The sequence below is a fragment of the Mesoplodon densirostris genome, chromosome 6 (genome assembly GCF_025265405.1).
Source record: "Mesoplodon densirostris isolate mMesDen1 chromosome 6, mMesDen1 primary haplotype, whole genome shotgun sequence".
Lineage (NCBI taxonomy): Eukaryota > Metazoa > Chordata > Mammalia > Artiodactyla > Ziphiidae > Mesoplodon > Mesoplodon densirostris.
Genome location: NC_082666.1, coordinates 7134539 through 7158833, shown reverse-complemented (window position 1 = coordinate 7158833; position 24295 = coordinate 7134539). Strand labels below are relative to the sequence as shown.

The following is a 24295-nucleotide window of genomic DNA, read 5'->3' as shown; positions in this document are numbered from 1 at the left end:
CGCTTCCACTGCAGGGGGCCTGGGTTCAACCCCTGGCTGGGGAACTAAGATCCTGCAAGCTGCACGGCGTGGCCCAAACAACCCCCCCCCAAAAAACAAAACAAAACAAAACGTAATTACGCAGCTGCAGTAGGAGAACAGCACTCCCTCCTGAGCAGCACAGGCAGCGTGGGAGGAAGGGAGACGCTGGCTTTGCCCTAAGAGCTCTCCCTCCCTGTGCCCTAGTGCTTCTGGGAGGGGCCCCCAGCATGGCGTTGCTCTCTCTGTACATCACGCCCTCCCCCCAGAAGGAGGGGTGGTGCAGATGTGAAGTCTCCTCTTCCCTTTCCCACCTGTGAGGCCCGAGACCCGACCGGAGCCCAGGCAACATGCGCACGAAGGGTGGTTTATTATTTGTCACTGGCCAGAGAGCAAGCAGACAGGCAGAGTAAAAAGATCATTTAAAAAGTGAGTGTGGAGAGGTGCAGGCTGCAGCCACCATACTTGGCTTGAGCTGTACGGGAGGGGAAGGGTAGCACCGGGGAGATGCCGCTCCATGGCCCAGGCCTGCCTCTCCTGCCAGGCTCCCCTCTGCTCCAGCTCATCCAGAGGGGACGACATCCAGTCCTCAGGCCTGCCACAGACCTGCCTGCCTTTCCCCCTTTGCTGCTTTTGGCAACTAAAAGGCAGGAGCTCCCTCCCCCAGGGTGCGCCCCAGGGCTTCCTCAGGCCTTCTGCACTGACCCCCACGGGCCTAGGCGCTGAGTGCAGCTGCTGCAGCCAGGCCCTCCCTCCTTAGCAGTAGCTGGGAGGGCTGGGGTGCTCAGGGATGCAGGCGGGGGCGGCGGGGGGGAATCTCCAGCACCAGGTCAGAAGCAGGGCTGGGGGAGGGGCCGGGATCATTCAGCCTCGGGGGGGCCCCTCGCAGCTGGAGGGCCGGGGGCGGGATGGGATGGGGTTACTTTCCCCACCCTGAGCAGCTGGGTCACCAACAGACAAGACAAGTGGCAGGGCTGCACCCATCCTCTCCTGCCCAGGCCAGAATGGGCAGGGGCCTGGGAGGGGGCCCGCTTAGCTAAGCAGTTCCAAGTAGGTGACAGGGACCTTGCCCTTCTTGTTGCCTCTCTCGCCAATGAGCCAGTCAGGGTCCATGCCAGGCAGGCTGTAGACAGTGATGAGCTGAAGAGGAGGGCGGAGAGGGAGGGTCACGCCCCGGCCAGGCAGAACTGGCTCCAGCCCTAAAAGGGGACAGACTTGCGGTCTCCCCTGATACATAGGAAGCGACACCTCCTGAGGCGGGCGCTCACCTCCTCAGCTGCTCTACAGAGATCAGAGAGGCTGCTTCCTCAGAGCTGGAGCCGTCTCGGCCTACCCGACTGGCCCCAGCTCCACCCGCAGGGCCACTCGGAGGCTGGCAGCCCGCGGTGCAGGGTCTGCAGGCCCCATGCCCCCAGCTCCGGTTTCCCGGCGCCCGCGAGCCGGCCCTCCCCCGTCCTCGTGGCCCCCAGGCCCACCTCGTCAGCTAGCAGGGCCAGCTCGCTGCTGTCGGCCGCCTCGTAGTCGTAGAGGACCCGGGCCTTCCGGGTCCCGCTGGCAGGAGGCGCCACCTCCTCCAGGCGGAGAGCGGCCTCCCCCGGAGGAGCCAGGCCGGCCACAGAGGGCCCCCCAGGCATAGTGGCCGCGGCGGTGGTGGGCGAGGTGCTGCTGAGGGGCGGGGAAGCGGGCTCTGTGGTGCCCACGAAGGTGCCTGGAAATCTGGAGAGGAGAGAGGGGGGCGCACCTCAGCAGCCGGAAGCCACACACCCCCGGGAGTCCCGTGTGCCCTGCCAAACGCCAGCTGGGTCCACGGCCGCGGAGGCGAGGAGACCCCGCTACTTACATGGCTCCCTGGGAGCTGGCGGCATGAAGGGAAGAGGGAAACGGGGAATGTGAGCTGCTCCCGCCGTCCCCGCCACCCCGCACCCCGCACAGTCTCTAGAAACCGCGCCAGAGGTCCCCAAGGCCAGCCTGACCTCGCTGTCATTGTGATAGGGTGCCCGGGCCCAGAGAGCGGTGTGATGTCCCACCACAGTCGGCAGCCCTCCACCCCACCCTGGGTGTCACGGGGCTTTCCGAGCTTGGGGCGGTCGGGGCTGGGAGCCAGGGGACCCCGGTGGGCACCTGCCCAGCTGTTTCTGTAGGTCCAGCATGTGGCGGTAGCACTGGGCATAATAAGTGGTCTGAGACTCAACGAACTCATGGAGGCAGCGAAGGTGGTTCACCTGCGGGGAAGACGCCCATGGCTGACGGGAGGCAAGGGGCCAAAACATCCCATTCCCCATCCCGTCCTCTGCAGACCCTGGCCCGGCATTCCGATGTCTTCTGCCCAGGCCACTTGCTCCCTGGGGTTGGAGGGAGGTACCCACCCTTTGGGACCTGCTCTGCCGAGGCTAAATCCCATCCTTACAGACTGCGGGCTCAAGTGCACCCTTCCCCACCTGCCTTCGAGATCCAGGTTCACTCTCTGCCTCAATATGGACTAGTTTCACGGGGACACGAGGGGCGGCAAGAAGACGGTGGACGGCAGAAGGAGGAACCGGGGGCAGGACTCACGTGAGTGCTACTGATTCCCTCCAGCAGGAGCCGGGTCACTTCTGCCTGTCGGTCAAACTCTGTCTGGGCCACTCGGAGCTCCTGCTCAGCCTGGGAAGGGCGGGGCATGAGCGTGAGAACAAGAACCGCCCCCAGCTTCCCTCCCACCAGCCTTCTCCCGCGCCCCTGGAGCCGCCCAGGAGCGGCCTCCTCTTCCCTTCTGTGGCAGTTGTCACTTCCCCCCGGGGATGCAGACATCGGTGGCAGGAGTGCACTTCCCACCCCTGACTTCAAGCCTGAAGCCCTGACCACTGGAGGAGCGACAGCCCCGCTTGGACCCCACCCCCTCCTGAGGCCAGTTCCTGGACAAGCAGACAGAGCCTCAGGCACCCTGCCTTGGCCTTTCATACTCATTCATTTGCCCATCTGACGCCACCACGCATCAGGGACAAATCCAACCAACAGTCGCCTCCGGAGGGCCCACTGTGTGCAACAGGGCAGAGAGGAAGTGACAACCCCTACCGTGGCCCCAGCAAGTGAGGGCAGAGCCCAGAACTAGAAACAGACCTGCCCCCGACGGCAGCAGGTGAGCCTGGACCCCCGTTGCCCACCCCCTGCAGCCTCTTCCCTCTTACCTTGTCCACCTCATCATTCCAGAGCTGCGGAGACCACAACAGGACAGGTCAGCGGGGGAGGGAGGGGGGCACCGGTCAGCAGGGGAGGGGAGGACGGCTGAACCCCAGAGCCCAGGCCCTGCCCCAGCTCCCTGAGACCCCAACCTCTCCCCAACTCCCTCCCCACAGCCCAACGAGGAGCTGAGGCTGGGGTGAGGCCTGGTGTGAAAGGGGGGGCTCCGACATCATAGTCCATCTAGTCCCACATGCCACATGCGGGGAGGGGGGACAGCCAGCTGGGGAGTCCTACTTGGGGTTCTCCTATAGTGCCAGTCCCCAGGCTCTGACTGGGGTCTCAAGGGAGACTGAGCGTCCCGCACCCCACCCTGACACTTGGCTAAGGCTGGTGGGCTGGGAGGCAGGACTGTGTGACCCTGGACCAGTCACTGAACCTTTCTGTCCTTCGGCAGAGAAAGGCAGCCTCGTGCCCGAGTCACACTGGGGTTCAAAGGCACAAGGAAAAAACAGGGCCGTCTCCACCCTCCTGGATAGTCCTCTTTCCACTCGGCCCAGGAAGGGGGGCGGGAAGTGTCATCCAGAGTCTAAAGAAGAAAGACCCCCCTCCCCCCACCACGGCTTAGGAGACCCATTTCTCCTGCCCGCTGCTACCCTAAGATGTGACCTGAAATGCGGAAAGCAAAACAAGGCCAGCCCTTGGACAGAGGTGTCCCACCTCAGTGCCGTTTAGCAAATCACAACACGGGAAGCAACCTCCACGTGGACACACGTCGGAGACCCAGCCACAGGGGCCCGGTGGACTACACTGTGGTTCACGCCCCCGAGGACAAATGACTGCACACGGCAACATGCTTATGACAGATGGAGAAGAGCCAGAGGGTCTTTGCAGAAGGTTGTCACCCGTCGGGGGGGTGGGGGGTGGGGGGGGTGGAAGGGACAGAGAGAGAGAGAGGCAGAGAAAGACACAGCGGTGGTTTCGACAGGCATGATGGGATAGGTGTGATCTGCCTATTTCCCAAACTAAACAGTAAATACCACAGATCTCAACAGAGCTGTAGGAAGAAAGACACCAAGACATTCAACGTCTTCCTGATCCAGCCCCGCCCATCCCACCTCCAGAGTCCCAGCCCCTGCCCCGCCCTCCCGCTCAGCTTCAGGCCAGCTCAGGACACGCTCTATTCTCCAACCTCTGGGCCTCGGGCCCAGGTGGCTCCTTCCACGACCCGGCTGTGCCCTCCACCCTCCCTGTTAGCCTCAAGCACTTCCACGACACCTAACAGATGTGCTACGGAGGCAGCTGGATGGACAGCGCCGACCCTGTCCCCCATGACCCCGTGGCAGGCCAGGCCAGACTTCCTCCCTCTCCTCCGGGCCATGCGGCCCGGGCGCTCCGGGATGGTGAGTGTGGGAGGGGGCGGTGCCTGCTCTGTGGGGGTCGGGGCTGGGCAGACTCTCAGGTGCCCTGGAGGGGGGGCCGCTGCCGCCCCAAGTGCACCGGGCTGTGCCACGCAGTGGGCCAGGCTCACCTTCGGCGCTGGGCAGGGAGAAGCAAGGCCGGCAACACAGGCACAGGGCACAGGGCAGAGGTAGGTGGACAGGACTTGCCTGACCAGGGGCGCGGCCCCTACCTGCCCCTCTGGCTCCAGTTCGCTGCACGTCAGGCCCGAGTGTGGGAGGGGAGGGGGGCGGGGCGGGGCGGGGGCGCTTACCGCGGAGGCGCTGGCCGAGAGAATGTAATTACGAGGTCTAGTCTCCTGAAAGTCAGGCACCGTCTGGCGGGGAACAGAGTTCATGGGGGGAGGGGGTCACGCGGGGCCGGGGCCGGGCCGGGAGGCCGCCCTAGACCCTCATGGGAGATGCCAGGAGCCCCCGACCCCACGGACAGGAGGGTACAGACAGATACAACACGGAGCCCCCCGCTTCTCTCCAAGCCAACCACCTGCAGAGGAGGCGGGCCAAGGCGAGTCCAGACCAAGATTAAGTGGGTGGACATGCCTGCCATCGGGGCCCTTACCTGGGGCAAGCCACAGACGGGTCCAGCCCCTGGCCCGGCGGCCACGGCCCCTCCTCCCGGGGCCCCAGCCTCACTCAGATGCCCCAGCTAGACCCACTGTCCTCCCAACAAAGCCCGCCCCGCCCAGCTCTCTCCGTCCAGAACCTCTGCACACCATGTCTCTCGCTCCTGCAGCAAGGACCAGGCCCCTCCCCACAACGAGGATGGACAGACGGATGCATGGATGGACACAGTGACAGGCTTTCAACATTTGCAAAAAGCTGACTCACAGGCTCCAATGCCTGGCGTCCCCCCGAAGCAGAGGCTACGCATGGTAGAGCCTCCGGTGGGGAGACCAGCTGCTTGCAAAACGCCCCGAGGACGTCCCCGGCCGACCCGGCACTGTGGGCCCGAGGCCGAGATGGGCAAACCAGAAGCAGCACAGCACGTGGGACAGGTATACTCACATCTCCCTCACACTGAGCCAAGTTACCCAAAGCAGAACGGAAAGGAACAAAAACAAAGAGTTAGTGAGTCCACAGCGCAGGCAGGAGCAGGCCCCCGGGGTCCCAGCGGGAGGTACACACAACCCTGCCCTCTGGAAGGAGTCCTGACACGTGTGTGTGTGTGTGTGTGTGTGTCTGTGTGTGTTGAGAGGGGCAGGAAGCACAGGGTGCACTGCTGGGCTGGAGTCCTCTGGGATGCTGTATCTGGGCTGCCAGGGCCCAGCTCGGGACGGGGTGTCCTGCCCAAGCCAAAGACTCTGGGCCAACCAACTGGAGGGGAGGTCGTGCTGTCCCAGTAACTAAGGAAGGGCTCCCCCGCCTGGCTGATGTAGGAAGAGCTTGTCCTGGCCAAGTTACTCCAGAGAGGTGGTCCACCCCTGAGTGGCGGGGAGGCTGTCCTGTCCAGGTGACTTAGACAGACACAGATCATCCTGCCCAAGCCAGCAAGACTCCAGTGGCTGAGCCCCTGCCTCCAGTTTGGACCCCACACAACTGGATGAGCCAGGACCTTGCCCACGGCTCTCGCCAGATGCACTGCCCAGGCTCCGCGGCCCCAGGTGGCCACACTGAGGGAGGGGAACGCGAGGAGGGCTGGAGGCTGGAACTCTCAGGGAAGCGGGGAGCCCGGGACGGATGTTTCCACGGCGTGCCCTGGACCTGACCTGGGGATTCCCTCCCCAGGGCCTTTCGGTGGCCCTGCACCCCAAGCAGCCTGGCCACCCTCAGGCCCAGCTCTCCTAACCCTGGCCTAGCCCTGGTCAAAGTGTCCCACACTGTGTCCCATCGGCCTGGCTGAACAGGCCTCCGTGAGCCGAGAATGAAGGGGGAGCGAAGACAGCCCAGGCCCTACCCAGTGCCGTGGGGCTCCCAGAGGGCCCCTCAGACACGCCCCTGGGCAGGCGGGCGGTCCAGCTTCGGGGCCCTCTGCACCACCACAGGGGAGCCTGAGCACAGGGCACCCTGCGACCAGCGCTGGAGCAGCAGGTGGGGGAGTTAGTAGGGGGAGCCACGTCTGGGCAGAGCCGGGAACACAGCCGAGCACCCAGGGAGGGCAGGGCGGGGGCATGCAAGAAGCCAACTGGCTGTCTGTCTGGGGAGGCTGTGGGCTGCCCTGAGCCCAGGTCGGGGCACTGCTGGTCCGCCCACCCCATCAACGTCTGCCCTGGGTCCCAGGGCTCTGGGCCGCCAGGGGTCCGTTGCAGGTGGGGCAGAGAGGCGTGACCTGAAGTGGTCAGCCCAGAGCAGCAGCCCCCAGCCAGGCCTCTCCAGGCAGGGACAGGGGAGAGAAGTCATGCCAAACACCAGGTCCCTTCACCCCCTCCTTGGCTCCAACCAGGGCCGGGGTGGGGGCAGGAGGCCAGCAGGACACCTACCGTGGCTTTGGCTTCTGCGGCCTTGGCCTTCTTCAGCCGTGCTTTGCAGGCATCCAGGTCCAGACGCCGGTTATGGAGGAGCCGCCTCTCCTTCTGAGGGGGTGGGAACAGGAAACAGTGAGACCTGGGCAGCCCTGGGAGACCCCTGGCCCTGGCAGGACCAGCCGCCAGGACCATCTGGTCAAGACGGGAAAACTGAGGCCTGGATGGGGGGAGTCATCCTCTCCAGGCCACTCAGTCCACAAAAGCCATGTCTGGGGAGGTCCCAGGAGTGCCGGGTCCCAGCATGGTAGGAGAGCCTGGGCTCAGCAGCTATGAGGAGAGGGCTGCCACTGTTACCAGGAAGCACGTGGCCCCAGGCCCCTCACCGAAATCGTCTTCCAGTCCCCTTCCAGGAAGGTGCGCAGGGGTGTAAGGAAGTTGATGGAGGCCGTGTGGATAAAATCCCTCTCTGCGGCTCCCAGGTGCTTTTCTGCTTCTGCCACCTTGATCAGTGTCTTCCCTGAGAAACAAAGTGGAGGGGTGAGGAAAAGGGTCGGGCTCAGGCCACTCTGACCCCCAGGAAGTAGGGGAGAGCTCAGAGAGAGATGTTCTGAGAGGCAAGAGCAGAATGGCTGGCCTGGGAAGATGTGGAAAAGCTACATATCCATATGCCTATCGACAAATAAATAGTGGGATGCCCGAAGAACGGAACGCTACACAGCCATTAAAAAGACGTGTGGTGGGGGGGACTTTCAGAATGACAGAGGAAGGAGCTCAGCAAATCCTCTCCCCGAAAAGCAATAATAAAACTGGACACAGGCACATCCCTGGTGATCCAATGGTTAAGACTCCACGCTTCAACTGCAGGGGGCCCAGCTTCAATCCCTGGTCTGGGAACTAGATCCTGTATGCTGTGCAGTGCAGCACCCCCGACCAAAAAAAAAAAAAAAAGAATATCCTTTTAAAAAAAACCACAACTGGACACAGTTCTCAAAAACAATGATTTCTGGGCTCTGGAAATTAACCTAAGGCAAATAACAAATTGAGAAGCATTTATTCCAGAACTTTTGGACCTTGGTAAAAACAATGGAGCCTGTGGCTTTTTGGCCTGGGGATACTCCCATCTCCTCAAGCTCTGTGGTGCTGTAGCTCTAGCAGGGTGGGGCAAGCCCTGAGGGGGCTGACTTGATCTGGGCTGGAACACAAAGAAACCCATGGGACAGGGTCACAAACAATAGTGATCTCAGTGGCAAATAATCAGGAACATCACAGCTAACATGAAGCTGGAATACTGGTTGGAACAAGCAACAGACCTGCCGGAAATTTAACAGGAGATCTGGGAAATGAGATAGTCATAGTGGGCCTTGATAAAATCCAGATATCTCTGGTGGTCTGGAAGGCTATGCATGTGTATAGCACACTTGGGAGAGATGGGAGAGAACCCCAGCTATCAGCTCATTCTTGGCTAGTGGGATGCTTTGCACATTCACAAACTAAAAGCTGGGCAGACATGTAAACTGCTTGAACTTTGAGTGTGTTCCCCAGCCCACTCATAAATTCATCAGTAAAGCCTTCATGGTGCAAGATGTTTAAGCACAAACTCTGATTAATCATTGGCTGACCACTAACATATGCTGACCTGGAAGAAACCCCTAGGAAGCTAGGCTTAAAAATAAAAAGGATAATTTAAAAAGAAAAACAAATAGAGACATCAGTAGCTGCATACTGCAGAGAACACAGACTCTAAACAATTAGCTCAGGCAAGTCTCTAAAGAAACAAACAAACAAACAGCAGTAATAACTCAACAAAAATTATAAGACATGCAAAGAAATAGGAAAGTACGGACAGTACACAGGGAAAGAAAAGCAATCAACAGACACTATCTCCAAGGAGGCCCAGATATTAGACCTAGCAGACAAAGACTTCTAAGCAGCTATTACAAATAAGTAAAAAAACAAAAACAAAACAAAACCCCTGACAGTGGGGAGGGACAAATTAGGGTTATGGGATTAAAGTACTATATATGTAACAGATAAGCAACAAGGATATAGGGACTTCCCTGGTGGCACAGTGCTTAAGAATCCTCCTGACAATTCAGGGGACACAGGTTCAATGCCTGGTCTGGAAAGATCCCACATGCTGTGAAGCAACTAGGCCCATGTGCCACAACTACTGAGCCTGCACTCTAGAGCCCGCGAGCCACAACTACTGAGCCCACATGCCACAACTACTGAAGCCCGCGTGCCTAGAACCCGTGCTCTGCAACAAGAGAAGCAACCTCGATAAGAAGCCGGTGCACTGCAATAAAGAGTAGCCCCTCTCTCCACAACTAGGGAAAGCCCATGTGCAGCAATGAAGACCCAACACAGCCAAAAATAAATAAACGAATAAATTTATTTAAAAAAAAAAAAAAGAATCCACCTGCCAATGCAGGAGACACAGGTTCGAACCCTGGTCTGGGAAGATCCCACATGCCATGGAACAACTAAGCCCGTGCGCTACAGCTACTGAGCCTGTGCTCTAGAGCCTGTGAGTCACAACTACTGAGCCTGCATGCCACAACTACTGAAGCCCGCGTGCCTAGAACCCGTGCTCTGCAACAAAGAGATGCCACTGCAATGAGAAGCCCACACACCACAATGAAGGGCAGCACCCACTTGCTGCAACTAGAGAAAGCCCATGCACAGCAATGAAGACCCAACACAGCCAAAAATAAATTAAAAAAAAAAAAAGGATATACTGTATAGCACAGGGAGTTATAGCCATTATCTTGTAATAACCTATAATGGAATATAATCTGCAAAAATACTGAATCACTATGCTGTACACCAGAAACACATATTATAAATCAACTATAATTAAAAAATAAAAAACCTAATAGAAGCGATGTTTAAAGATTTAAGGAAAGTATGATGACAATGACTTCTCAAATAAGGAATGTCAATAAAGAGATTAAAATTATAGGGCTTCCCTGGTGGCGTAGTGGTTGAGAGTCCGCCTGCCGAGGCAGGGGACACGGGTTCGTGCCCCGGCCCGGGAAGATCCCACATGCCGCGGAGCGGCTGGGCCCGTGAGCCATGGCTGCTGGGCCTGTGCGTCCGGAGCCTGTGCTCCGCAACAGGAGAGGCCACAACAGTGAGAGGCCCGTGTACCGCAAAAAAAAAAAAAAAAAAAAAAAAAAAAGAGATTAAAATTATAAAAAAGAAATGAAAATTCTAGAGTTGAAAAGTATAACAACTGATACGAAAAAATCACTAGAAGGGTTCAACAGCAGGTTTGAACTGGCTTCTTATCAGAAACAAGGGAGGCCAGATAGTGAGAGGATATATTCAAAGTGATGAAAGGAAAAAACTCTCATCCAAGAATTTTATATACAGCAAAACTGTCTTCCAAAAGTGAACACAAAATAAAGACATGCCCAGATAAACAAAGGCTAAAAGAATTCATTGCTGGCAGACCTGCCATAGAAGAAATACTTCAGGTTACAGTGAAATGACACTAGATGGTAACCTGAATCTACATAAGGACATACAGAGCACCAGTAAAGGTGATTATATAGGCACATAGAAAAGACAAGATCAACTGTTCTTAACTGATTTAAAAGACAACGACAGAAAACGATAATTATAAAACTGTGTTGTTGAGATATAATATGTATGACAACAAGAGCACAAAGGAAGAGGGCGAGAAGGGAGGTATACTGGAGCAAAGTTTCTACCTTTTACTGGAATTCAGTTAGTACTACTCCAAAGTAGATTGTGTTAAGTTAAAATGCATATTGTAATTTAAACTGTAAAACCACTAAGAGGGACTTCCCTGGTGGTCCAGTGGGTAAGACCTCCACACTCCCAATGCAGGGGATATGGGTTTGATCCTTGGTCGGGGATCTAGATCCCACATGCATGTCGCAACTAAGAAACCCACATACCGCAACTAAAGATCCTACATGCCGCAATGAAGATCCTGAATGCTGCAACTAAGACCTGGCACAGCCGAAATAAATATAAATAAATATTAAAAATAAAAACCCACTAAGAAAGATTTTTAAAGTAAAAAAAAAAAAGCAACAAAGAAATTAGAATATTACACTAGAAAATATCTATATAACTCAGAAGAAGGCAGTAACAGAGGATCAGACAAAAAACACCTGAGATACAGGGAGACAATAACGAAATGGCAATCTGACCACATCAACAATTACATTAAATGTAAATGGATTAAACACTCCAATCAAAAGGCAAAGACTGTCAGATTGGATTTCTTAAAAAAAGATTCAAATATATGCTCTCTATAAGAGACATACCTTAGATTTAAAGACATAAGTATGGTGAAAATAAAAGGACAGAAAAAGATACATGCCCCTGTTTGCATATAACAATATGAGAATAGGAGTGACCATAAGAGAACAGGAGTGGTCGTACTACTATCAGATAAGCAGACTTTAAGACCAAAAAATGTTAACTAGAGACAACGAGTAGTATTTTACAATGATAGAAGGGTCAATTCAACAGGGAGATATACAATTATAAACATACAGACCTAACAACACAGCTCCAAAATACATGAAGCAACCACTGACAGAATAAAGACAGAAATAGACAGGTCAACAGAAATAACTGGAGACTTCATTACTCTCAATAAAGGATGGGACAATAAGACAAAATCAACAAGGATACAGAAGATAAACAACACTATCAACCAAGATGGCCTGACAACACTACCCTACAACATAAAGTACAATTTCTAAGTGAACATGAAACATCCTCCAGTAGAGAGCATACACTATAGGCCATAAACAAGTCTTTATACATTTAAAAGGATTAAAATCATGTAAAGTATGTTTTCTGACCACAGCGACATTAAATTAGAAATCAACAACAGAAGGAAACTTGGAAAATCCATAAATATCAGGAAATTATACACCACCCTGCTGGTGGGATGTAAAATCACACAGCCACTTTGGAAAACAGTTTGGCAATTTCTTAGAAGGTTAAACACAGGGAATTCCCTGGTGGTCCAGTGGTTAGGACTCTGCACTTTCACTGCCGAGGGCCAGGGTTCAATCCCTGGTTGCGGAACTAAGATCCTGAAAGCTGCACAGCACAGCCAAAAATAAAATAAAATTAAAAAAAAATGTTAAACATAAATTTACCATATGACTCAGCAATTCCACTCCTAGGTATACACCCAGTAGAAGTGAAGACATATATCCTCACAAAAGTTCATATGGAACTGTTTAAAGCAAAACAACCCAAATGTCTCTCAAATGGTTAAGTGGACAAAGAAAATGAGATCAGACCATAGAGTGGAACACTCTTCAACAGTAAGAAGGAATAAAATCCTAAAACACATAACATGGATGAACCTCAAAGACAAAGAAGCCATGTGCAAAAACCAATATATCGCTTGATTCCATTTATATGAAATACTCAGAAAAGGCAAATTTATAGAGACATAACCACATTGGGATTTCCCTGGTGGTCCAGTGGTTAAGAATCCATCTTCCAATGCAGGGGACTTGGGTTCGATCCCTGGTCGGGGAACTAAGATCCCACGTGCCGCGGGGCAACTAAGCCCATGTGCTGCAACCATTGAGCCCACACACTCTACAGCCCACGTGCCACAACTAGAGAGCTCACACGCTGCAACTACTGAGCCCACGCGCTCTGGAGCCTGTATGCCATGCAAGTAGAGAGAAGCCTGTGTGCCACAATGAAAGATCGTGCATGCAGCCAAATAAATAAATAAATTTATAAAAAACGACAAAAACAACAACGAAAAATAACAAAGCCACATTAGTTGTCTGGGGGTGGGAGTGGGACTGACTATAAGTAGACACAAGTTACTTTTTGGCAGGTGATGGAAATGTTCTTTAAATTGGATTGGGGGAGTCACCCAAGTCCAGGAAGCACAGAAAGTCCCATACAGGATAAACCCAAGGAGAAACACACCAAGACACATAGTAGTCAAACTGACAAAAATAAAGACAAAGAGAAATATTAAAAGCAACAAGGGAAAAGCAACAAATAACATACAACGGAATCCCCGTAAGACTATCAGCTGATTTTTCAGCAGAAACTCTACAAGCCAGAAAGGAGTGGCACGATATATTTAAAGTGATGAAAGGGAAAAACCTACAAAAAAGAATACTCTACCCAGTAAGGCTCTCGTTCAGATTTGATGAAGAAATCAAAAGCTTTACAGACAAGCAAAAGTTAAAAGAATTCAGCACCACCAAACCAGCTTTACAATAAATGCTAAAGGAACTTCCCTAAGTGAAAAAGAAAAGGCCACAACTAGAAACAAGAAAATTACGAAATAGGAAAGCTCACCAGTAAAGGTGAACATACAGTAAAGGTAGGAAATCATCCACACACAAATGGGATATCAAAACCAGTAATTGTGAGAGAAGGAGAGTACAAGTGCAGGACATCTGAAATGCATTTGAAATTAAGAGACCAGCAACTTAAAACAATCATGTAGATATACAGACTGCTATAGCAAAACCTCATGGTAACCGCAAATGAAAAATTTATAACAGATACACACATGAAAAAGAAAAAGGATTCCAAACGCAACACTAAAGATAGTCCTCAGTGACTTCCCCAGTGGTCCAGTGGTAAAGAATCCACCTTCCAATGCAGGGGACACAGGCTCAATCCCTGGTCAGGGAACTAAGATCTCACATGCCATGGGGCAACTAAGCCCGCACGCCACAACTACTGAGCTCACGCACCTCAATGAGAGAGCCTGTGTGCTGCAAACTACACAGCCCATGCACTCTGGAGCCCGCACGCCACAACTACAGAGCCCACGTGCCCAGGAGCCCGCACGCCACAACTAGAGAGAAGCCCACATGCCGCAACGAAGGGCCCGCGTGCCACACTGAAAGATCCTTCGTGCCGCAACTAAGACCCGACGCAACCAAATAAATAAATAAATATTTAAAAAAACGTTTAATCCATCTATCCTAAACCCTTAAGAAATAAATAGTCATCAAATCACAAGAAAAGAGGAAAGAAAAGAGGAAAGGAAGAAAAAAGACCTACAAAAACAAATCCAAAACAATTAACAAAATGGCAATAAGGGACTTCCCTGGTGGCACAGTGGTTAAGAATCCTCCTGCCAATGCAGGGGACACGGGTTTGAGCCCTGGTCTGGGAAGATCCCACATGCCACGGAGCAACTAAGCCCGCGCACCACAACTACTGAGCCTGTGCTCTAGAGCCTGTGAGCCACAACTACTGAGCCTGAGAGCCACAACGACTGAAGCCTGCATGCCTAGAGCCCATGCTCCACAAGAGAAGCCACTGCAATGACAAGCCTGTGCACCGGAAGGAAGAGTGGCCCCCCCTCACCACAACTGGAGAAAGCCTGCGCACAACAACGAAGACCCAACGCAGCCAAAAATAAATATAACAAACAAACAAAAAACTCCTAGAGGAAAACATAGGCAGGACACTCTTTGACATAAATTGCAGCAGTATCTTTTTGGATCCGTCTCTTAGAGTAATGGAAACAACAACAAAAATAAACAAATGGGAATTAAACTTAAAAGCTTTTGCATAGCAAAGGAAACCAAACCAAAGGAAACAAAACGAAAAGACAACCTACAAGATGGGAGAAAATATTTGCAAATGATGCAATTGACAAGGGATTAATCTCCAAAATATACAAACAGCTCATACAGCTCAATATCAAAAAAACAAGCAACCCAATCAAAAAATGGGCAGAAGATCTAAACAGACACTTCTCCAAAGAAGACATATAGATGTCCAAAAGGCACGTGAAAAGATGCTCAACATCGCTAATTTTTACAGAAATGCAAATCAAAACTACAGTGAGGTATCTCCTCACACCAGTCAGAATGACCATCATCAAAAAGTCTACATATAATAAATGCTGGAGAGGGTGTGCAGAAAAGGGAAAACCTCCTACACGGTTGGTGGGAATGTAAATTGGTGCAGCCACAATGGAGAACAGTATGGAGGTTCCTTTAACAAGTAAAAATAGAGTTACCATATGATCCTGCAATCCCACTCCTGGGCATATATCCAGAGAAAACCATAATTGGAAAAGCTATATGCACCCCAATGTTCATTGCAGCACTATTCACAATAGCCAAGACATTGAAGCAACCTAAATGTCAATCAACAGGTGAATGGATAAAGAAGATGTGGTATATAAATACAATGGAATATTACTTGGCCATAAAAAAAGAATGAAATAATGCCATTTACAGCAACATGGACACAACTAGAGATTATCATACTAAGTGAAGTTAAGCCAGAGAGAGAAACACAAATATCATATGATACCACATATATGTGGAATCTTAAAAAATGATGCAAATGAACTAATGTACAAGACAGAAACAGACTCAGAGACACAGAAAACAAACTTATGGTTACCAAAAGGGAAAGGGGGGGTGGGATAAATTAGGAGGTTGGGATTAACATATACACAGTACTGTATATAAAACAGATAACCAACAAGACCCACTGTATAGCACTAGGAACTACACTCAATATTTTGTAATAACCTAAAAGTGAAAAGAATTTGAAAATATATATATATGTTGTGTGTGTGTGTGTGTAACTGAATCACTGTGCTGTACACTTGAAACTAACACGATATTGTAAATCAACTATACTTCAATTAAAAAATGAATTAAATAAAAATTTTAAAAATACATAAATTGGATTGGGGGATGTTTGTTCAATTCTGTAAATTCACTAAAAATCATCAAATGATGCACTTAAAACAGGTGTACTTTATAGTGTATAAATTGTACCTAGATAAAACTTAAAAAATAAAGACTGAGGTGACTCTCTAAGTGCTGTAAACAGGTTATCTGTAGTGCAACGCCAAGTTTAAAAATCAGGTTGCAGAACAGTACACCTAATATGATCCCATTAAAAAATGCACACAAACCAAAACTGGGTAAGGGAGGTTTCTATTTTTTTTGTTTGTTTTTTTGGCTGCACTGTGCGGCATGCAGGATCTTAGTTCCCCGACCGGGGATCAAACCCGTGCCCCCTGCACTGGGAGCGCAGAGTCTTAACCACTGGACCACCAGGGAAGTCCCGGGAGGCTTCTATTTTTTACTCTATTTTCATCTCCACTGATTGAGGTGTTTACAAGCAGAATGAATCCAGGTATCATGTGTGCAAATTAAAAAACAGAGAAAGGAAGGAGAGAAGGGAGGGAAGAAGATTCGCGCCAGAGACCGTGACCCCCGACCCTGGCTGTGGGGACTGGCTCACCGTAGGGTGTGGTGGGCCCCAGCTCACTGGCCGCCTCTGCCATGTACTGAGCCAGCAGTTCCCCGTTGGTGACCCTCGAGGGCACCTTCCTGTCCAGCTTCTCGTACAGGAACTCCTCCACTCGGGCACCTGCAGGGAAACAGCAGCCAAAGCCACAGAGCTCTTCGGGAGGAGCCCAAGGATGAAAGCCCTGGTGACAGAAACAGGTCCAGACCAGGGCCTGCCCACAGGGGCGTCCAGCCTGGTGACTTCCAGAATACTCTCTTGCTGATTCTCAACTGTGTGAGACTGGCACTTGACCCCACGAAGCCCTCACTCTAGAGAGGAAGAAGCCACGGCTCAGACACGTGAAATGCCTGCCCGAGGTCACACAGCTGCGGGTGACGGGCCTGAAGGCAACTGCCACTCCTTCCCGCCCCCCAACTTCTCCCTCCTTACAGTATGGATTTACAGGCCATAACACACACGTGAGCAATGCCCTGGCCTGGCCCCAGAAAGCCCTCAGCATACTCACTCAGCTAACAGCAGACGAGTCTCACGACCCCAGGCCAGCCCTCTCCTCCCACAGGTTCTCCTGCAGCTGCGTTTGCCTGCACCACGCTGCGTGTGACTCTCGGCAAGTCCTCGTTCATCCCTGAGCCTTGCTGCCTTCCCTCCAGTGACCTGGCTCCCGCTTCTCCTGCCTCTTCTCCCAACTGTGTTTTAGTTTCTAGGCATTTCTTCAACTCCTCTGGGCGACACTTAGCATTTCCACTGTCCCAGAGAGCACATCCTGGAGCCCAACACTGAGTCTGCTGTTTTCTTTAAGTGGGACGCCCCCAAAACAGCAGCCTTAAGCCCCAAGAGTCTAACCCAAATCCCACCTGCCGCCCAGGCCCACCTGCATAGTCTCAGCAGCTGGGGCTCCTGCCCGCAGCTTCCCGCCCCGAGCCCGGGGCCGGCCCGTGTCCACTCACTGGGGTTGGGTTGCAGCAACACCTCTGTCTGCCTCAGGATTTTCTCCGTCCAGTTCTTGGTGCTGTCTGCCCGGGCCAGAAGGTTCTCAAACTGGGCATCAAGCTCGGTCTTCTCGGCCTGGCCGAATTTCTCCTCTGTGAACTGTGGGGGGAGCACCCAGGGTGGAGGGCTCAGAAAGGGGGACCGGAGGAGCACCCCTGCCCCACCCATCTACCCCTCCCACCTGGCTGGAACTCAGGCCCCAAGGTCAAGAAACTTGCCCTGCCCCTGACCTGCTCTGTAACCTTGATCAAGGTGCAACCTTGCCCTGGGCCTCAGATTGTTCCTCTGTGAAATGAGGTGGTTGGACCAGAGTTTGGGGATCATGGCTCCTTTTGGAAATCCAATGAAAGATACAGACTCCCTCTCCCCAAAAAAGCACATCTGTACAAAATCAGACATACAACTTAGGGTGTAAGGAACCCTTGGGAGCCTATCACTAAGGGTCCTCCCAGCCTGACTCTGAAGGAAAGCACTTGGTAACAAGTGCTCAGGGAACAAAAGGGGCACAGAGCAAGGTCTGGGGTTATCAGGATGTTCCAGGGGCAGCTGGGAGCCACGGGAAGGGGATACCAAGGGAGGAAGTCAGAGGAACCCAGGTTCCAGAATCAGAGGGACTTGATTCAAGTCTCAGTCTGATGAGCTGTGTGACCTTGGGCAAGTGGCTTTGCCTCTCTGAGCATCCGTTTCCTAAGCTGAAAATGGTAATAATAAGTAATAGCATCTCCCTCATAGGTTGTAAGAATGAAATAAAAAAGATGTGGATAAGACATGAAGGCTAGGATCTGGCAGGCAGTCAGTGTTCAGTGTAAGTGCTGATGCTGTTAAGAGCTGATGCGCAGAGAGATGGCTGGGAAGGAAGGGGAATGCGGGGGGGAGGATGGCCACATGGCTGGCCTCCGGTTGCCTGGAGTGGTAGGTGGGGAACAGCGCCAGCTCATCAGAGCCAACTGCTGGGCACGCCCAGGGCCCAGAAAGCTCGGCAGCCCCGCCCCATGGCCAGGAAAGGACCAGGATGTCACAAGGGTCCCCCTTCAGAGCTGGCAGAAACCATGGGGGCCACCTAAGAAAAGCCAGAAACCGGCCCAAGTCCTGGCCTCTCTGATCTCAAAGGCCCTGTCCAGCCAAGGGGAGGTCACAGGCAAACAGCAAAGGTGTGAAGACCTGCAGGAGTAAGATCAGCCCTGACAACAGGAGACACTACCCTCAGGCCGGCCAAGTTTCCCATTTCACAGGAGATGCCGCTGAGACTGAGCAAGAGGCAGGCTGTGCTGGAGTCACATAGGCTGGGGGTCTGGAGGCCCTTCCCAGATGACTAGGCAGCGGTGAGTCATCCAGAGGCCAAGGACAGGCCCAGCTGCAAGGGGCAGGAGGCACCACCAGTGGCCAGGCTGCCCTGCCGGGGCTGCTCCAGCTCGGCAGCCATCAATTATGCATGGGGGCTTGGGTTTCCCTCTGCAGAGCTGGGTGGGCCAGGGTTAGAGCCTGCGGCTCCTCACCTGGGAACCAGCCGCTCCTGGCCTCCTCCCGGTCTCCCGACTCCTCTTCTTCCTCACGTTCGCCAAGCTGGGGCCTCCCGGAGCCAGGCCCTGAACAGGCCTCGCCTCACCCAGACCCTTCAGGGGTTAGCATTACCCCATTTTTCAGATGAGAAAATCGAGGGTCAGAGGCAAAGTCACCTCTCGGGTCCTCAGTTTCCCCCCGGAGGACGGGGATAACAGGACCTATCTCGCAGAATATTTGGAAGGTGCTTAGTTTTGGGGTCAGCACACAGTATAGGCCTGATAAACGTCAGCTGGCGTCATCATCGTCATTAATAAAAGGTCTCCCTCAGGTCCCTCCTTGGCTCTCAGGAGCCACCTAGGGACATCCTTACCCTGATGGCACCAGCCAGTCTGATTCAGGTGATTGTGTCACCCTCAGTGTGCACCTCAGCGTCTCCCCTTCTTACCCAGGTTAATGGCAGCGCTCCCCGCCGGGCCACCTGGCCACCCGTCCCTCACACCACACACGCACCCAGGTTCAAAGTCCTACCGGGCCTTCCCAACATCTGGGGCATCCCTCCCACGTTCACCGCTGCCTGCCTGGCTCGGATGAGAACGATGCTACAGCCTCCCTGGCTTTTATTATCATTACTCCTACCACCGCTATTAGTAATACTGCAGTTACTACCAACAGCATTAATACTAGCTCTTCCACTGCCCACCCCCACCCCCACTGGCATCCTACCCAAACATGCCTTAGGTTTTCCTGTCTGGGTGCCCTTAGCTGGGCTGTTCCCATCACCTGGACCAACTCGGCAAACCCCTCCTGACCGTCAAGGCACAGTTCGGGGACTGAGAAGCCATCCTAGAATCTCCCATGCAAAAGGGATCTGGCCTCCGGATTCTTATCCCAGGGCCAAGGTCCAGTTCCCTACCGGATGGGGATGAGGTGAGGCTCCTAAAAGTGTCCTCGACACATGGAGGGGCTGAGCGCTTACCCAGCAGGTCGTGCGTAGGTAGGTGGTACCTACGCAGAGGAGCTGCCCACACATTAATAATAAACCACCCCCCGTCCCTCCTGGCTGACTCCTACCCCAGGGCAGACTGGCCTCAGGAGGGTCCCCTGAGTGTGCTCTCCTGCCCAGGTAACATTTCAAGCCCTTCTCTCTTCTGGCTGCCACCCTGCCCCATCCCTGCCAAGAGGAAGGGCCCAGGCTTCAGAGGCTGCTCCCTGCAAGATGGCAGCAGCAGGGGTGGGCGTGCAGGGCCAGAGAAAGCCTCTATTTATAAAGCTCCCAGCTCCCTCCTCCACTCTGGAGGCGGGGGCCTGGGCGCTGGCTCCCACTCCAGTATGGGCGAACCAGTGGGCCTGCCACCCACCCAGGAGAAAAGAGGCCACAGGGACCACGCTTCCCCATACCCCAGGCTCTGCAGGCCTGGCCAGGTCAGGTGTTAGGGCCCCAGAGTAGCAGGAAACTGGCAGATCAGGTTCTTCCCAGATGTGGGAGATAAAGTGGTTGCCATACCAACACTGGGGAGAATTCCCTCCCTTCTGGATGGACAGGGGCTGGCCAATGAACTCCAGGCTGCTAGCATCCCCACTAGGGCTGGGGTCCCCGGCAGGGCTTGGAACACGGAGCAGCAAACCCTCTCTGGGGCACAAATCCTCAACGGGACACTGTACTTTCTAGTAAACATGGGCATGTGGGCTTCCAAGAGACTGTCTGGGGCTGGGTTCCTCCAGAGAACCAACAACCAGGGCAAGGACAAACAACAGAATCTGTTCCCAGAGCGCTGTGACGGGCCAAGCCCCAAGGCTGCAGCGACCCTGGGAGGCAGACTGGTGCGACCCCTGGTTGACGGAAGGGAACACGGAGGCTGCGAGACTTGCCTAATGTCACATGCTGCACAGCTGCAATACTAACCACGTTACACGGAGAATGACTTGCCTTTAGTGCGCATGTTCCCGTGGAGTGCCTGGGACACTCACATCCATGCTGGGAGAGAGGGACTGCTAAGGCCATTTTTCAGACTGAAAAACTGTGGCCCAGAGAGGTGAAGCCCCCGTCTTCAAAGTCACAAGAGGGGGCATTCACACCCACAGCTGACTCCCGGTCTTCACCATTACACTCAGCTGCTTCTGTTTTTTCCCTTGTCCCCAAATGGATAGGACTTGTTCTAATCCCAGCATCACCCACTGTACAGCTTCCCAAGGAGGGCACCCAGCCAGCCCCCGGGGCCTGGGGAAATAAGAGAAACAGGCCTCCCACGGAGCAGAAAGGAAATAACCCCAGCCCTCCTGGCTTCCGGACTGACTATCCAAGCGTGTAAAAGGGACCTGAGAGAATCAGTACCACCAGTCCATTGCACAGGTGCGGAGACTGAGGCTCAGAGAAGGGGTCAGGGCGGGTGCACGAGTCCTAAGGCCTGGAACTCAGGCCTCCAAACGCCTGCCGGGAGTCAGAGTCACTGCTGGGCAAGGGCAAGGAGACAGGAACCGCCTGGGGCCCTCTGCCCTCCTCAGCGGAGCCCCCCACGGGGGCGGGACGGGAGCCAGGACAGCGGGACTACCCGGCCGGCGGGTCGAAATGGTGGAGGCTGACACCTCCCCCGCGGCAGCAGGGCCGAGGCAGGCCCGGCTTACTCCCCAGGCCTGGGCCACGCTGAGGGTGCGGCCAGTGTGGCCGGCCGCCCCGGGCTCTTTCTCTCTACTGGGCACCGCAGAAGGAGGAGGAGCGGGGGGGGGGTGCGGCTAGGTCGACTCCGCAGCGGGGAAGGAGCAGCGGCCGCGAGGGCCTTCTCCCGCGGCCCCGGGCTCTGCTGCAGGGGTGCCCGCCGGCCGCGCGGGGCCCAGGGTGCACGGCCTCACCTGCACGGCCCGGGTGAAGAAGATGCCCGCGTCCGACGCCAGCTTCTTCATGTTGAAGTCCATGGCGCTCCGCACGGCCGGCCACGTCCGGCCCGAGCGCCGCCCGGCAGCCCCCGGCCCGCCGCCGCCAGCCCGCACCGCGCCCACCTGCTGCCGTTGCCCTGGCCCTCAGCGCGCCCGCCTGGCCTAACCGCAACCGCCTCCGTCGAGCTTGCCCAAGCGCGCAGGGAGGGGTACCGGCCGCGGGGGAGGAGCCTCCGGGGGGCGGGGCGGGGCGGGGCGGGGCGGAGGGGGCCCTGCTTGAGGCTGCTCGCGGCTGCCCCCTGCGGCCGCCGCCGGGCCGGCCTCTCGCTTCCTTGTCCTGTGGCCCCCGCCCATTTGTGCCTCTTCCCTTTGTCGATTCGCATCCTCCTGGCCTGCTGGGCCCTCTGGCTCCCTATTTCTCGGCGTCTTTTGACCTGGATCTTTCTGGGCCGACCATCACCACCACCTTGACCTCTCTAGCCCCCCTCCTCTTCTGCCCCGACCTTGGTGACAGTAAGGACAATTGAGCCAGGGGATAGGCCAGCTGGGGACTGGTCCTCCACCGCTGGGGAATGGCTATTTGGCCCCCGGAAACCCTCTGGTTCTCCAAAGCTGGGGGAGGGTGTGTGGAGGAGTTAAGGGGAAGGAAGGAGAAGAGAAAGAGGGGCTTCCGTTCAGCCCAGGTGGAGGAACATGCTACCCTCCAGGCCTGGACATGTGCTGACCTTGAACCAGCTTCTCACAGCCCCAAACAGGCAAAAGGATGGCCTGCACATACATTCCCCCCCCTCCCATGGGGCTTGGAAGGGGCTTATTACCTGTTTCCACTGCTCCCCGCTCTCTACCTCTAGACTTCATCTTCTTACCCAGTGGAGAGCGCTGTTCCTGAACTGGTACCCTTTCCTCTCTGGCTCTGTCCCCTGGATTCCTGGCTTCGATGATCTCCCTGCACTTATACCAGTTCCCCATCTTCTACCCCAGCCTGTCTGTCCAGAGTGAGCTTCTAGTCATCTGGAGGTTTATGAAAAATCCCTGGGCCCACTCCCAGCCCTGGTTCTCTCAGTTCAGGTGGAGCCCGGCAGGTGGAGTCTTGAAAAGCTTCCAGGTGACTTAAATGTGCACCACAGGTTCAGAACTACTGATCTGCATTATCATCTACATGGAGCCATCATCAACTTTCGTGTCGCTCACACACCTGCTGTTCATCATCTCTGTGTGTTTCTTTGTGTGTTTCTATGTGTTCACTATGTATTTCTATTTGTATTGATCAGACTTACCAGTGTCTGTCTGTAGCTGACTATATCATTTATTTAGCCAGCATACAATCATATCATCTTTCAACAGCCATAAATCAATGTATTACATGTTCATTCATTCAATAACCACACTGAGCAAGGTTAAAGAAAAAAATATTCATGATACTTGTTAAAGACTGTAAGGAAGACTTTATTCAAGAGAGCCTAGTGCAGGGTGGGGGGTTTGCAGTAGGGGAGAGAGATTGGTCTCAACTCCAAATACAACAAGGACAAGTGGAGATTTATACACAATGAGCAGAGTGGGGATGTCAGTGGATGGAAAATGACTAAGTGGAAACATCAAGGCTAGTGAGATTCTTGCTGAAGGCAGGCTAGGGGGTTAAGATATTGAGGATGGAGGATGAAGAATTTGATCAAATGTGGAGGGTGATCAGATACCCAGGGTTGGGGATTTTACTAAACTGACCCTGCAGAATTCTTGTTAAAACTGGACTCTACAAGATGGAAGCTCAAGGTTGCACCTAGTCACGCAGAGGGCTGGCTCACAGGAGCCTGACTCTGGTTTGGTCAAGGAGAAAGACCTTATCGGCACCAACTATGTGCCAGGGGCTGTTCTAGGTGCCATGGATGCAGCAGTGAACAAAACAAGGCTCTTCCCCTCTTGGATAAACAGATATATAACAGGTCAGATCCTGGGAAGAAAAACAACAGGGTAAAGGAAAGAGAGAGAGAGACAGAGAGAGAGAGAGTGAGACAGTAGGTGCTAGTTACTCCTGATCTTGTAGCTGTCCCAGTCCGTATGTTGCATCTATTTATCTAGCTTTCTGCTTGGCTATTGCACTTTTTCTAATAGCAATGGCCAAAATGTCCTAAGACCATGCCAGGCCCAGCATTGAGCACTTTTAAGTGAATAATCACTTAAGGTCCTCATAAAAGCTCAGAAACCATCATTCTCCTCATTTTAGGAAGCTAAGGTTTAGAGAAGTTAAGTGATTTGCCCAAGGACACAGGGGAGGAAGCAGTGGATTTGGCCCCAGACACAGGCAGTTCAGTGGTGGAGCCTGCTCTCCTTTGCTCTGGCTGCCACTTCCTTGGCTCATCAGCTACCACTCTCCCCTCTCTCTGCCACCTTGAGTCAAAGATGCCAGGTTTGGGGACTTCGCTGGTGGTCCAGTGGTTAAGACTCTGTGCTTCCACTGCAGGGGGCACAGGTTCGATCCCTGGTCAGGGAATCAAGATCTCTCATGATGCGGGGTATGACCAAAAAAACCCAAACAAACAAACAACATGCCAAGTTCGCTCTTGCCTCTGGATCACACAGCCCATGCTGTTCCTGAACACTTCTTCCTCTTCTCTCTGCCCA

The 24295-nt window shown here is 53.7% G+C and overlaps 1 protein-coding gene across 6 annotated transcripts; it reads right to left on the bottom strand.

Moving 5' to 3' along the window:
* Window positions 1-369: 369 nt before the first annotated feature.
* Window positions 370-21871, bottom strand: SH3GLB2 (SH3 domain containing GRB2 like, endophilin B2). 6 transcript variants are annotated; one of them, XM_060102158.1, is made up of 12 exons: window positions 21653-21867; window positions 17260-17401; window positions 16304-16432; window positions 7423-7556; window positions 7055-7147; window positions 4892-4954; window positions 3617-3766; window positions 3186-3209; window positions 2572-2661; window positions 2140-2240; window positions 1494-1734; window positions 370-1158 (listed from the first exon to the last, which is right to left on the bottom strand). In XM_060102158.1, exons 1-12 carry the CDS (start codon window positions 21713-21715, stop codon window positions 1051-1053), a joined length of 1338 nt encoding a protein of 445 aa, XP_059958141.1. In that variant the 5' UTR covers window positions 21716-21867; the 3' UTR covers window positions 370-1050. The 6 variants fall into 6 exon arrangements, with proteins under 6 accessions (XP_059958141.1, XP_059958143.1, XP_059958144.1 ...); XM_060102159.1 differs by having other exon boundaries at window positions 1137-1217; window positions 21653-21868; XM_060102160.1 differs by lacking the exon at window positions 3617-3766 and having other exon boundaries at window positions 21653-21862.
* Window positions 21872-24295: the final 2424 nt, after the last annotated feature.